General features: G+C 44.8%; 1 protein-coding gene across 5 annotated transcripts in view; it reads right to left on the minus strand.

Moving 5' to 3' along the window:
- LOC135394261 (uncharacterized) overlaps positions 1–15,646 on the minus strand; it is a 55,430-nt gene that overhangs the window by 14,298 nt on the left and 25,486 nt on the right. For all 5 annotated transcript variants that reach the window (XM_064624931.1, XM_064624930.1, XM_064624929.1 and 2 more), the window contains 9 exons: positions 13,677–13,762; positions 10,360–10,479; positions 8,950–9,406; positions 5,419–5,521; positions 5,190–5,349; positions 3,159–3,275; positions 2,927–3,046; positions 1,730–1,946; positions 197–371 (listed from right to left, as the gene is read on the minus strand). In XM_064624931.1, coding sequence (XP_064481001.1) covers positions 197–371; positions 1,730–1,946; positions 2,927–3,046; positions 3,159–3,275; positions 5,190–5,349; positions 5,419–5,521; positions 8,950–9,406; positions 10,360–10,479; positions 13,677–13,762 — 1,555 coding nt within the window. The remainder of the gene's footprint in view (positions 1–196; positions 372–1,729; positions 1,947–2,926; positions 3,047–3,158; positions 3,276–5,189; positions 5,350–5,418; positions 5,522–8,949; positions 9,407–10,359; positions 10,480–13,676; positions 13,763–15,646) is intronic.

Here is a 15,646-nt window from a genome sequence, read left to right on the forward strand (position 1 = left end):
AAATTTTTAAACATATGCAAAATTTGAAAAGCCAGCTGAGCCAAATGGGGCAACCTCCCCTCTGTACCCCTTTCCATGATTGTGACAAATTCAAAATTAAAAAGAGAACAACAAAGAAGCACACCTTTTTTGTATTTTGTGATCACTCTAAATCAATGCCTCCTTAAAAAAGCTTACAATTTGTTTGGTAACTCACCCTAGAGACACTGTGGAACTGGGTTCATGGTCAGAGTCTTCTTTCAATTTTTTCTGTTTACTACCTCCAGAAATTTTGGAATGACTCTGTGGAGGAGGAGGAGGGGTGCCACCAGGAGAATCTGCAGCAACATGTTGCTGTGGAGGAGATGCTGTCACCAGTTCATCATCCTGGCCTGTGTAGAACATCAAATCAGCAACTTCTTTTATTAACACAGCTTCAGACTCATAGGACAGAGAAGCTGACATTTTTTCATTCACGAGAATTACGACTTGCATGGGCTGTGTCACAGACCAAATGCTGACGGTGTTGGCACGCACGTGACAAGCAAGGCTCATGGGTATCACAACAGGGGGCTAAAGCTGGATTCACACATGCGTTTTTGAACGCGGGCTGCAGCACGTTTCAAGCCACTTTTCGAGAACCGCTCCATGCTGCAGCTTTGAAGGACAAAAACGCTTTTCAACTGGCCCATCGAAGTACTCGCGGAGGGGCTTCGTTTGGTGCCGGCAGGCCTATATACTGGCAGCTATACTGCATGGGGATCTTTTGTCCTTGTGTGTGTGTTTGGTGCAACCGTGTAAGTGAAGTTGTTTGTTATCTAAGCTGTCAACGATGAGCTCGGAATTTACACGAACCACAGAATCAACAAAATTAATTGTGATTTTGAGTGTGACCAAGTGAGTTGATTGCTGGCGGGTAAACACGTGTCTCGCTTATTCCGCAGCTCCTTTTCTGCATCTGCGTCATATTGTGTCACGTCTGTCGTTCCGATGATTGATGACGCAACTAGAAATGATTCACAATGTAAATCTGGACGGAGAGCACCACAAGTGCCGGTACAATCCTGCCGAAGCAACAACAATGAAACATGTTTGCATGCTGGCCACCTGGCTGTGTGTGACCCGCTCCTCTCAGCAGCAGTGCTATTTGAAACGCATGTGCAAATGAGCTTTTACTGTTACAGTAGACCTCTTTACAGTGAAGTTTCTCGGACCACTAACAAACTTCACAGAATAAATGTCTTAATTATTACCAATAGTTCATGGTTGAGGTCTCAAAACATTGATATCCATATCTTCACTGTATGCAGGTTCACTACATAGAGGTTCTACTGTATTGGGGTCATACACAATTACAGTGGGTGGCAATTGGTTGCATGAACAGACAGCTTTCCACTCGAGTAACATTCGGTCATTTTTTATTTCGTCTGGTGCCTGACAACAGCTATACATGTATCAGTAGCCTAAAGGTCAGTGCACCTCCATAAAGTGAAGAAAGAATGAGTAGAAAAACAATTAACATAAGGAAACACGCGCCATATAAATAAACGAAGAAAACGGAAGACAGACAATAGGATTTAAAATGGTCAACTTTGTAGTCCAACATGCAGTCTAACGAAGACAAACAGATAAATAGGAGTTCAGTAATAAATAGAGGCGTCCTGTTCTCTTAAATAGCTTATTTAATTTATCAGTAAAAGCTAGTAATGATATCCCTATCAACAGCGGAACAGATGCAAAAAAACGAGACCTTTTACAGATGGTACTTTGCCGGTGCAGATCTTGCAGTTGAGATCGAACAAGTGGGAGCGGTGATCATCTGTGGTGTCCCGACCTGAACGATCAGAATCTGTGGACACTGTTCCTGTAGCAGGCGTGCCACCTCCAACAGATACCCTTGGAGTTGTTGGTGTAGATGTGTTTGTCACAATTTCTGGAGGATCAGGCACTACTTTCTCAGTCACTTTCTGAAGAACCAAGAAAGAAAAAGACAAGTAATGTCAAGAAGGTCTAAAATTATGTGTAAAATTGTTGGACACTGCATCAATATTGGTAAATCACGCGTAATCTCAACTATGGCCCACACTGCATCATGGTAAAAATTTATTCTGTTAGCATAAAGTTTTGATGTCAGGTAGAACGTGGGCCAACTTGCGCCTATCTCATACGTAGAGCCTGAAGTTTTAGGGTTTTACCCGATTCTCCCCTGAATTGAAGGTTCACCCTTTAGGGTGAAACCCAATTTTTACCTGGCAAACTGCCCTCACTGGGACATCTGTAGGAAGGCACTAACTTAATTGTTTGGCAGCAAATGCAGTTACATCACCGTTTGTACCAATCCACTACAGTTAGTTTGAGTAGCTGAGCCCGATTTCTCCCCAAATTTAGCATACTGGAAGTTTTTCCACCCGAATTCGCATGAATTTAGTGCACACGTTTATTTAACCGATTTTTACCCCCCCCCCCCCCCCCCGAATTTCAAAAAAAATATTTCCCGAAAACTTCAGGCTCTACTCATACGCAATAAGACTATGACACCTGAAACAAAATCTGTCTTTTATGTGATGCAATGGAATGTTTTGTCACTATGTAACGTGTTCACATAACAGGAGCAAAACTCAACTGCAGATCACATTTCGTGCAGACATGAGATTGCATGCTCGCCCTTTTCCATAAAGTACATGTCACCGTTCACAAGTGCATGCATCACAATGAAACAACACTGACAATACATCAATCGTGCCATCACTATGGTAGAAGCCCTAGGAAAAATGCGTTTGATATTAACCAGTTTCAGTTTATGATTCAATGTTGTCCTGGACACAGACTATCACAAAATTTAGGATCATGCACTACCAAACTTGCAACCTGGCAGGTGCAAGGAAACCATGACTTTTCCAGGTCAGCATGTAAGAGCCCATAAATAAACAAATCAGTGCGGACTAACCTCCAGCAGCGAGAGATTGTTGTCATCGTCGATTTCAACTTCCCCTTTGTGCGTCTTCTTGATGAGCGCATGCGTCGCCTTTGCTGCTTCCAACTGATCCTTCTTTATCATTTCCAGTGCCTAGAGGAAAACAATGTCTCTTTTTTTCAATATCCACATCATCACATCTAGTCATATTGATTTCCCAGTCCTACTATTTTACAAACTTGTCTCAATTTTAGCTGCTACTCACGTGCTGATTCTCGCGCTCTCTCCAGCGGGCCAACTCTTTTGAAGCCAGCTCTTCCGGCGTCATGCGTACCAATTTATCGGGGGAAATCTTGCCTCTCACGATCTTGCGGAACAAACCCTGACATAAACACACAAAGGTTAGCCAAAATGCATCTACATTACGTATGCGAGGTATAGGCCCCCAATTTCCCAGTTAATTTGTTATTGAATATTTCCTGCAATCATGTACTGTTCCATCTTTGAGGGCTTTTGGTGAAGTTATTAGATTTGTTCCTCTATTCGGTGCCATCATATGCACTGGCCTTTATATTCAAAGCTAAGTGCAAGGAGCCATAGATGATAATCTCCCTGCAACTCCTGTCAAGTCGCGAAGAAAATGTAAAAATCGTTTCAATGGGATGTTTACACTTTAACCTCAAAGTCTGCAGTTTAGACACCCTCTTTTGTGTGGTGCATTCTCCTGGGTGCTAAGTTATTATTATTGTTGCGTAGCCTCTTGAAAGTGCGCCACTCAATTGTTAGTTTATGTAAGGTACTACATCTGTTTCAAAGCTGGAAATTTTGACAATACGTTGAAATTTTTGCTAAAGAATTTGGCGTACACAACTTCTTTGTGCACGGAGACAAGAACCTGTACACTATAGCTGCGTTGAGCCCAAGAAAGATATCCCTAGTGCTGTGGAAATGCATTCTAATAACAGGCACATAAGACTTTAACTGATCTGGTACGACACGAACCATTATTATTCATTACCATCTGAGAACACCCGTGCACCAAGCTATTACTCATCATATACCCACCGATTCCAAAACTATGTCGGCATTTTATTCCCCGCTTTGATCACTGAATAATATTCAAAATTACTGGTATGGTGGTTGTGCAATTTGATAATATGTACACCGCAAGAGCAGACATCGGATGTTACGAGTGTGGCAAAAGCCTCTCTCTGGAATCACGAGAAAATGTCAAAATGAAATCCAGCGATGAAGGAACATCCTCAACAATCCTGCGCCACTCTCGCAGCGAGCGTCATGGTGTCTAGTAAGCGAAGCAGACAAGCTCGGAAATTATGCCAATTGTCTGCGTGCCTTTCATCTCGATTCGCCTTTCCGATCCACGTCACCATGCTGTTCTTTCCGCTGGAGCTTCCTCAGCTGCTGACCCATGCTAATTTCTAAACCACAATCGTTTCATATCCAAGCACTTTTTAGGAGAGAAAATTGGCCAAAGAGACTGTCGAACGATGGGTGCGTTAAGTAGGCGCCCCTCTTTTGGCACACTCAAATCGGGGGTATGACGCACTCGGAGCGGCCACTAAACAGCAAAAAGCAGCTCTGGAGCGCTATACTGTTTGCTCGCTGACGCCACTTCTGGTTGTCTTCTCATGTTGTGCACAGATGGAGGATATGTTGGCTTAATTTCATTCAACCTATAGTAACGTTGGAAGAGACGACTGCGGTTGTGAAGACTTCTCCCTGTAACAGCGAATGAAATGGAAAAGATGGGAAATTGTAACAGATGTCACAGGAGCTGTTTACTGTGAAGATGCCTGCATGAAAGCACTGCTTTTCCAGTAAATAACCACAGATATCTGTGTGGACAGGTTGTCCACTAATAGAAGAGCATGATAACAGTTATAAAAATATTAGTTTCTCGAAAAAGGCGCATTGGATAACATATAGGTCCGTATCTTGCTTCCGAGCCCACGCTTTGGAGCCCGTCCTGCCGGCGCTCAACAGGAAGTATGTCACAGAAAATCTCAAGCATCCGGGCACTTGTCATCTGCTTTCATGAAACAGGAGCATGAAAAGCGGCTCTGAATCTCGCGCTCCCGGGTGTGCGAGTGGCGCTGGTGTCGCGTGCGTGAGTGAGTGGTGTCTGAAACACTTGTGCTCCGGGTCACCTACTTAACGCACCCAATGTGAAACACTGTGGTACTTGTTTCACACACACATTTCCCGAGAAAACAGTTCATTTATGCTAAAGATGACTACAAGTAAGAATTTGCAGCGTTAGTTGCAGCGCATGTACCTGGTTGCGTGTGTCCTTGATGTTAAACACCAAACTGCGGTACTTGGACTTGTACTTGGTGCCAGTGTCCTTGAAGTACTTGAAAAGTTCCTCTTCAATACGAATCGCTATGCGTTTTATTTCATCGCTAGCTAACTTCACATCATCCGCTTCTTTACACCTGGAGGGATGAAACAACATTTGTTTTGTTTGTTCCCTCAAATAACTCTTGACAAAGAACAGAACTTGCCTGCTAGACAGGGAGTCTCTCAACATTTTGCGAACATTGATTCGGACAGGCTCGATTTCTGGTTTCTTTGGTGGATCGGGCTCCGGTTGTACAGTTGCTGCACCTGCACAAATAAACATATGTACTATATGCAAATGTAAGAGTAATTCTACTAACATCTTTGATCCTGTGATCGAGGTTTAAAAAATAAAAAGATGTTCTTATGCAACCTTCAATTACTCAGGCTCACCTTCTTACACTACTACAGTCAGCGAAATTACAGTAGTTTCTCGATTCGTAGATGAAGTGTCGTCAGGTCGCAATATATTGTAAGAACAAGAACAAATTTGCACAATCCAAAACAAATCTTCGGCTCTGCCTGTTCATGCAACTTACATGCCCGGCACACTACAAGCTGCTGGCTATAAGCACAATTTGAATTTTTGATTGGTACCTTGCAGGTACTTGACCACAGAGAACTCAAACTGCACCAACACACTAGCCTTTCTTGATTTACTAAAACCACAAATTTCAAGTATGTCCCTTACAAGAACTTTTATGATGCTTGCAAACAATTTGTCCAATGTAACCAGTTTTAAGAAATGCAGGTTTCACCTTTACTGGGGTTCACCTGAATGGACTGAAAAACTGTCCCCATTGTCCCGACATCAATGAGCCTCTCCTGACATACTTGTTATGAAATAAATTGCACAGAATGTGAAGTTACGTGCAGGAGGAAGGACAATATGCAAGGACATTTAAAACAACGAACCTAAACAATATCCAATTGCTCATATTCACTTTGATAATGCATGCATAAGGCCCCCGGTTTTCTGCTGCAGCAAATTCAAAATTCCACGGCACTGACTTATAAATTCCGCGATTTTCCGCGGCAAGGCGTCAACTGCTGCTTCAACGGGAAACTCTATTTTCTTGGATAATGTGGGAACAAAAGATATTTTATTAAATTACAGATTCAAAGCATTGTTGTGGCACAATATTACATGATATTTTGTGTTCTCCTCTGACAGAGAATGCCGTCTGTCACCTACAATCATTCTATACCTGCTGAAAGATCATTCAGCATCTACAGAATTTATAGGAATTGACAAATACTTGATCGCAATAGACACTCAATTCGGAGCAAGCACCCTCATTCCATTCCAAAACCAATTACGTTGAAGGCTTGAGGAGGTTGGCTGATCTGCTTAGACACTGATGAAGCCAAGTCACCTTCCGCAGACTGCAGGTCCTTTGCTGTCTGCACATAAAGTAGCCAACTTTCTGTTTCTATGGCTGGAATGTTCTTGAATTCAGCGAGTTCATATGACAGAGACGAACTGTAGTGGGTCCAAGGCCCTCATCCTTTTGAAGAACTGCCAGCTCCCACTGTTTTCAAGGATCTCTTGTGCTTTATGAGCTGCCTGCTGCTGCCTATATTTTGGTTTTTCTCCCATGTGGATAGCTTCTCCCTCTTCTACTCCTTCCTGCTTCATCAGGGCAACATAATTCTCCAGCGATGTGGCTTTCAGATAGCCCCCATAATGCAAACATGGCATTGAACATCATGTGGGAAGCAACTTGAAGATCCCCAGCTGCCCTCAGTAGACTTGCATCCTTTTCTGCTGGATACCACTATGCAATGGGTAGAGTACTTGAGTGCTTGCTGAGATGAGCACAAGAGCACACTTGACTATTTGAATGCCTGGGCCTGAGGCCTACAATCATTTTATACCCGACAAACGGAGGGTCTGGATCTGCCCCTGCCCGACAGGAAATAATTGAGGAAGGACCGCGCGCATCGTCAAAGTTCGGGCGTCAGTCCTAGCATGTGCAACGCAGATGGCTCACGCCATAGACAGATTGCTCATGCAAGTTCACGAAGCGCTGATTGCCCATAACCCTGATGCCGGCCACATGTTATTGTCGTTATTGTTATGTATCTAGTCTACTGCTGCTTGCTAGCGCCCTCTGTGTCTCTCAGTTGTTGGAAGTCTGGCCAGACCCTTTCCCTTGACCCACGTTGTTGTTTGCTAGCATTACCACTTTTCCTAGTCGCACGTCAACATGCACATTTTGTCGTTCGCTAAGCTTAATGACGCAGTGCGTATAATAAACGTTCAAGTTGTTGCTCTCTGCTCTGACGGTCGCCGCTCTCGACTATGACAGTTACCAAACAAGAAGCATGGCAATATGTATAGGGAACATGCGGCACAAGATACACGTGCGAAACGAAAGTACGTAGGTCGGGCCCCACGCGCAGCAGTCAGTGATGGAACTGCCTCAGAGCCCACGGGCGCTGGCGCACAAAAAAGCTGCATTTGGCGCAGAATTTCACAGAATGGCGCACCTCCGCCGTATGTATCGCACTGCGTCCCACCGCAATACGTCGTGTTTGCAATGCATACTCTCCACTTTATGGCGAATATCGGGGTTCAGGACATCTGGGAACAATTATCGGCACGTACGGTTTAAGTCCTGAAAGCTCAATTTCTCGCGCTCTCCTTACGCGCCTACACTCTGCGAGCACGCGCGATGTTACGTAGTAGCGGAAAGCGTGGAGCGATCCATAGTACAGGCGCTGGCAACTCCGGAATCAGCGTCGTCAGTTATTCCCATCCACAATTAGTTAAAACGCGGTTGTTTAAAAACAACTCCCATGCAAACGAGCCAATATTCCATCGCAGGCACGTGGCGTGCCCACATGTTCGGTAAATTTGTACAGCCACCTTTCGTCCAGGACGCAAACACTTGATGCACTAACAGTGCGCTTTATTGTTCACAACTTCTCTTTGAAGTACAACAACGTAATATTCGGTTCAGCAGTGACATCCCGGCAGTTTAAGAATCTTCGTCGACTTGGCGGGCTCGGCCGAAACGACACGGCTTGACTCGGCTTTGCTGTCCAGAGGCATCACGAGAATAGACAGGGCGCGGGAGCATGGCCCTCTGTTTTTGTTTCGTTTTCATGCGTCCGAACCGGGGCATCTTTGTTCGGCGCAGCTGTGGCGCAGAATTAGGGAAAATTGCTTTTTCGGCGCAGGGTGGCGCAGGCAATCCCAAATGGCGCACTTTGGCGCAAATGGCGCAGCAGTTCCATCACTGAGCAGTGTTGTCAACATAAGTTCTGTCAGTGTTCTGGGGTCCCATGCACCTTAGAGCAGTTGGGAGCGTGTGCAGTACGCACATTTATCTGATGGTCTTTTGCGTGAGTGCGCAATACTGCTCTTGAGACGCTGCACTTCGTAATAACCGTCCACATCCCGCCAATCGTGCCCTTCGACACAGTCAGATTTCTGTGAACTTCCGCGCAAAGCCAAGAATTGCACGAAATTCCGTGCCAAACGAAGGATTCTGCGAGATTTTGTGGAAAAACCGGCGGCCTTATGCATGCAGACAAAACATTTTACAGAGTTTCAGTATGTTGTTTGAAACTTCTGAGAAAGCTAGTTTTAAGATTAACATAAGAGCATTATCCTTATAACGGGTGAGCGCAAGAATAAGCACATGTACAGGTATAACCACTTCTTAGAACACTTTGGATACACTCACCTCCCACATTTTCACCTTTGTCAATGCTCCCATTTTCAGCACTGACTCCTCCACCACTGCCACCAATAACAGTCACTGTTGGCAGCATCTTCACACTTGCTTGTGGTTGGACCGATTTTCCAGTGGAAACCTTCACAGTGCTCGGCTTTGACTGCACAGGTCCTTTTGGAGTTGTTGATGTAGCAGCCGCTACCTTTGCCTGGCTCGTGGGTGTGGTTTTGTTCTGCATGTTCCCTGTTATGGGTGCAACTTTGGAGGAGGGCACAGTCTTGGAGGTTGGAGCCTTCGAGGGTGAAGGCTTTGGTGGAGCTGACCGTGCCACCGCCAGCTCATAGGTGGGGTTGCGGACGAGCCACTCTGTCAGTTTCTCCGGAGTGGGAACAGCCACTCCCGGAACCAACTTGCCAGATCCACGCTCCGTGAACATGAGGCGACGTTCACCTTCCAGTTTTGCTTCCTGTGTACAGAAAGGGTATACCCACTGTTCATATTTTCATCATTATTTCACAGTACTAGGTCTCTCATCGAGTGCAATAAATACGAAGCCCTCTCTGTCATATAATTCGTGGACTTACATAGCAAGGCAGTTATGACAACTCTTATACCCCTCTCACACTGCAAATTGAATGGCATTCCCAGCAAATGGCATTTGCACTGAGTGTCATTCATTTCCATTGCATCGAGCTACACGAAGAAAAAGAATGTCATTCGCAAATGATGTCACTGTCGATGATTAAGACACCCGGGCCAAACATACGAAGCTATATACAGGAGCATTTGTAATATTGTTATTTCTTTTTCTTATTATTTCACAAGAACGTTGAGCTTCTCGAGCTTCTGAGCTTGAGAAATGAGCTTCTCGAACTCATTCGCTGGGAATGACATTCAATTTGCCGGGTGACAGGAGTCTTTTGGAAGATGAATGGCATTTAACGTTCTACAGTAGAGAGTCTTGCGACACCACAGTTGTGTGCGAACTGTAAGAAACACATGAGGAATGCTGTGTAAAGAAGCAATTAGAACATTCCCAATTGCTCTATGAGAGAGAGAGAGAGAAACGAGAGGAACTGCAGAAAGCCACTTTTTTGCGAGGTATGGCTCGACAGTTTTCATTGCGTGATGCTTGTCATATCTCACATGTTTGCCTGCAAATAAAGCCACTTCTGGGCCGTGGTGCAAAATGCACATTATTGTGTGCACTCTAGTACCATTTCAATATTAACTGTCAACAACATGGCATACTGGTCAAGGCAGGTAGTAACTGGCTCCATCACTCCCACTTGACCAATTTTTAGCAACCAAAGCTGTCCAGCAGGATTTCCTGCATGGCTATGCATAGAGTTTCCACCTAGTTTACAATGCACACTGTGGGCACTTCACTTGAACTCACTAGTAAGCAGAACCACATACCTTAATAGCTTGCGTCGCATCATTCACATACTTTGCAATGCAGTCTCGACCACAGTAGAGACCGACACATTCTGTCCGCCTCTTGCACACCAAGCACTCACGAATTGTTCCTTTCTGTGGCTAGCAATCACAGAAGAATGAAAGTTAGGCATGCCTTTTCTATGAGTGATCAATAGGGCCCGGATTTGTAGGCATTTGCCTGAAAATGCCTATAAATGTTGCATGTTGTTGCATTTCTTACATGCTCACGCTCATGGGCACGAAAATAATGAGTCATCTTCAGGCTTATTTGACTTTTTGCCAGCTTTGTCCCATAACTGCCTTTTTTCCCGCTTGTTGTGTTTCTAACTGCCTTTTTTGGCTCACGCGGGCAACCTGCTGGCGTGAGTCGTACTACAGTCGCATCACAAAAGCAAAAGGAATGCATTAGCTCGATTTCTGTGCCCTCTTGACTCATCACCTGACTCAGAGCACGCGACCTTTATAGGCCGAAACAGTGACCTACTAGTTTTGGACTGCAGTTACATTGTCACGTGCAGGACAATTTGGTAGCCTCTCTCAAGGCACGGGTCGCCCAAAGAGAGGCTACTAAGACGGCCTGTCATTGGACTGTTCACCTCACTGTTATGCGAGGCTATCTTGTCTTTTGGTAGTCCAAAGTAGTGTGGTCCAGACATACTCATTGCGACAATCAGCGGTCATCGGAATTCCAGCGCCAAACCGAGCATGCCGAAGGGAAAAGCAGCACCAGCAGTCCGTTGCAGATGGTGGATTGCCGAATTTGATGAGGTATTTTCAACAGACGGAACCATACTCTTCTGTACGGCATGTGAAACAGCAGTCGCCAGCGAGAAGCGGTATCATGTTGTTCAACACGTCGCCACCCAGAAGCACATTTCGAGTGTCAACAAGAAGAAGGTTGCAACTCCACAACTCCTGGCTGATGCGTTCAATGGACGGTCAAAAGGTAACGAATTCTCCAAGGATCTGTGCACGGCGTTTTTGTCCGCAGATATACCCTTGCGGAAACTAACGAACGGCGATCTCCGGTGCTTTTTGGAGAAATATACGAAGGAACGTGTACCCGACCAGTCAACGCTGCGGAAAAGATACGTGAAAGAGTGCTACGAAGAGACCCTGACTAAAATCAGGACCGAGATTGGAGACAACTACGTGTGGGTGTCCGTGGACGAAAGCACCGATGCCAGCGGATGCTATGTGGCAAATTTCGTCGTGGGAGCGCTGAAGCAGGATGAAGCATCTCGCCCAATCTTACTGAACACTGACGCCCTAGACAAAGTGAATCATTCAACTATCGCCCGTTTTTTTACGGCCTCTCTGGAACTTCTCTGGCCCGGAAACATACAGGACGAAAAGGTTCTTCTCTTCGTGAGCGACGGTGCTTCCTACATGTGTAAAGCTGGAAAAGGACTCAAAGTGCTGTACTCAAAGATGATTCACGTCACGTGTGTCGTTCACGCCGTGCATCGCGTTGCTCAAGTCATTCGCTATTCCTTCCCTGAGGTGGACGCTCTAATTTCCAACACCAAGAAGGTTTTTTTGAAGGCTCCATTCAGAGTTGCGGATTTCCGAGAGTTTGCACTGAGTATTCCACTGCCACTGCAACCGGTTCTTACACGATGGGGTACATGGCTAAGTGCGGCCATGTACTATTCTGAGCACTTTCGCGCTGTGAAAGCCGTTCTGCAGGAGCTTCCACACGATGCTGTATCCGTAAGTGCAGCGAGAGAACTCTTCAGCAACCCAGAAATTGAGACGGACCTGGCTTACATTAGTGCCCACTTTAGCTCGCTCACAGCTAGTATGACGAAGTTGGAGACAATAGGACTTCCCCTAACCGAAGCATTTAAAACCCTACAGCATGTGCACACGGCGCTTGCGGACTGGAAGGGAAGGGGTCCACAGCCGCTGCAAAGATGGAATTGTTGATTGGAAAGAATTTGGGGCTCTCAACAATGTTCCAGATTGGGATGATCCTGAGAGGGGAGGAAGCAGATCTTGAAGCTGAAGAGCTGAGCCCACGGGAAATACCTTCTTTCAAGTTTGCGCCTGTGACATCCTGTGACGTCGAGCGAAGTTTCTCAAGATACAAGGCACTCCTGCGGGCGAACAGGATGAGCTTTAAAGGAGCATTAAAGTGATATCTAACATGGCCCAAAACTGCTGTCATCTAGTAAAGCAGTATGTGAAAAGCATTCCCACAAAATATTTCTGTCCATAGTTGTATGACCACGGTGCAATTAATTTGGAAAATCGCTGCCGCGGTGACAGGCCGGAGCGCTCCAACTGCAGACCACACCCACTCTAGTGTGACGTTCGTGGTAGAGAGCCCCTCATTCGTTCGTAGGAAAAACCGTCTGCTACGAATATTGCTAACTGCTTCTTGTTGACTTTTATTATTTATATGATTTATATCACGTTTTCTTTAAAAGAAGAAGCATATACGCTGCCTGAGAAAATAAGATTACGATCGCAAGAGTAATATATCCGTGGCTTCTGTGCAATCTCAGAATTCACAGCAGCAGAAAGCTATTGCGAAGCGGTATTGTGGCGCCACCTGTTAGCCACTGAACCAACTGCGCGGTGAAAACTGTCGGACAGGCTGCACACTGTCGAGAAGCACGGGGTTTTTGCTGTACAAACGCAGTTAATTTCGGGCTGCACCACTCGTTCTTCCCGTGGTGCCTGCGGTCCCAAAAAATCGTGGTTGTGTCGTTGACAGCCTTCAAACCCTCCGTTTCGGAGATCACGAAGCCGGAGAACGCATGGCGTCTCCCAAGCGGTAGCAGACGCTCTGGCCTGGGCGATGTTGCTCACCTCGATCATGTGATCCCAAGTCCAATGAGGAGCGTCCTCACCACTTGCGTCACATAGTGACGTGTGTGGTGGCGCTCATCACGTGCCTATCGTGAAGGCGAAGGAGGGTGTTTCGCGCGTGGGAGGTTCGGGGAGCTATTGCATGCGTCCCAATTTAGCTACGGCTGCACTAATTGTGGGAAAACTGTTTTCGGCCGCCTAACATTCCATACTGACCAAAAACAGAAAAAAAGTTGTGGGCCTCTAGACTGCTCCTTTAAGTTTGAGAATTTAAAGATGTCATTTATTGTCTCCTGTTATTGCGGAAATGTATAGAAAAATGAACAGATATGCAAATAAACGGTTCTAATTTATCTTGCCTATATTTGCCTATTTTGTGATTTTAGGGCCTAGATGCCTGCATATTTCGTTCTTTTCTTAACGCCTATAATTCCGGGCCCTAGTGAACAAACCAAAGAATGAGCTATTTAAGTCTATACCTTTGCCGGGACTGGTTCAGTTTTGATGGCCTTTGGAGGCAGAGGTTTCTCTTGCTTAATTTTTTTTAGCCCAGGACCTCCTGCATCTGTGAAGAAAAACAAAGAAACAAAAATATCTTCAGTAAGCAACATCAGTGCAACATGTAATGACAAAAGCAAAAAGAAAACTCCCTTATTTCTTAAAGAGAGACCCACAGTGTCCGCAGTTCTTGGCAGATGAAAATTCTACAGGTGCATGTGGCCTTAATTTAATGGCCGATAATGCGCACCAACTGAAAATTAGGCTTTTGAATTACAAGTTTTATAAAATAATACGTATTATAGCTCAGTGAGTCTGCGCTTATGCTCAGACAACAATGAAGCGTCACACCGAGATGAATTGTCACACAATAATAATTTGTGGCTGTTATGTTACAAGACAACCATCATAATGAGTAGAGCCCAGATTTTTAGGCACGAAAAAAACTTGTTTTAGGCGCCTACAAAAGGCGCGAAAAATCCCGATTTAGGCACTAAAAATGGCACTATAGGCACTATAAATTGTGACGTTTTTTCATATATGGCACTGAAACCGCAAAAAGAAAGTGAATAAATCCGTTTTTTCCGCAGGAACAATACTGTAAATGATGGTTATGACTGTTTTCATAATTTTTTGCTGCACGAAATGCAAAACATATTGATCCTACTATGGTCAAAAGACAAGACTTCTAGCCATTGCCACCGGTTTCACGACACTTCTTTGAACGACTTGTCTCAGGCAGGATATACTGGCGATATTCGAGCATTGGAAGCATTAGTGTGACGATAAAATTTTTTAGTCCTTAAACTTCTTAAGCTTTGCCTTCTGGATTTCGTTTTCAGCATTATCACGAGGGCCGCAATAGTATAAGGGATCAAATATGGGGGATCAATTCCTCTCACAGTGAACGCGGTGTCACGTGTCATCTTCGCTCGTGTACCTATGGCCCTGACAGCCCGCGAGGAAAGGAGCTTGCTAAGGTTGCCAAATTGTAGGGACTTGTACCTACCTTCATACGTCACGCCATCTCGTTGACAAAAAAGAAAATAAACAAAGCTTCGGGGCCCCTTCTAAATGTAAGCAGGCAATAACAACGCGTGTTCTAGATTGACAGAAAACAGTTATGAAACGTGCGTATACTTTTTAATAAGGACCCACGGGACACCACAGTGCTGGAATGCAGAGAAAGAATGAGTAAGCTCTGTACCAGTAATCAATTTGTAATTTGTAACTTACATTCCAATAGCTTTATACTCGCTTCTTATCAAATGATCGATGGTTTCAAAATGATGTGCGACGTCACCCATGTCAATTTCGCCTCGAGCACGTGTTTCGTCACCGCTTTAGGGGCATTATAGGCATTTTTTCGTGTTTAATCAGAGTTTTAGGCATCTACGCAAAAAAGGCACTAATGCCGGAATAGGCATTTATAGGCACAATCAAATCGATACAGGAGGTTCTCTAGCACCCAATTCATGCCCATGCATCGAAAAGGCACTATTAGAACCACACGAAAAAAATAGGCATTTGCCTAGGAATCCGGGCTCTAATAATGAGTGATGTCACAGTTTATTGTGCCCTGAAATTTCAGCACAGGGCACATGGCATTTAACATCCGTCGTGGAAGAACTGTGTGCTCTCATTTGCACATGTACTGTGTTCTATGAGCAATATCCAGTGAATAACGAGGAATGCTATTTAGCAGCAACTTTATTTTGGTGATGATGACTAGGGTGTTTCATCACCAGAAGCGATACTCTACCCCATTCCAAAATTTGAACTTATACAACCTTTGTCATATTTCACTGCACACATCCAGAACGTCATAAAGGTAAATTAAACTGATGAAATCAATGTTGGAAAATCTCTCTGGATGGGCAGACACTAAAAAAAGGTTTTGGGCTTATGTGCCATATCTATTCAAGAGATTTACTCTAGTGTTTTATGTGGG

The sequence above is a fragment of the Ornithodoros turicata genome, chromosome 5, assembly GCF_037126465.1.
Source record: "Ornithodoros turicata isolate Travis chromosome 5, ASM3712646v1, whole genome shotgun sequence".
In the NCBI taxonomy this organism is placed as follows: Eukaryota; Metazoa; Arthropoda; class Arachnida; order Ixodida; family Argasidae; genus Ornithodoros; species Ornithodoros turicata.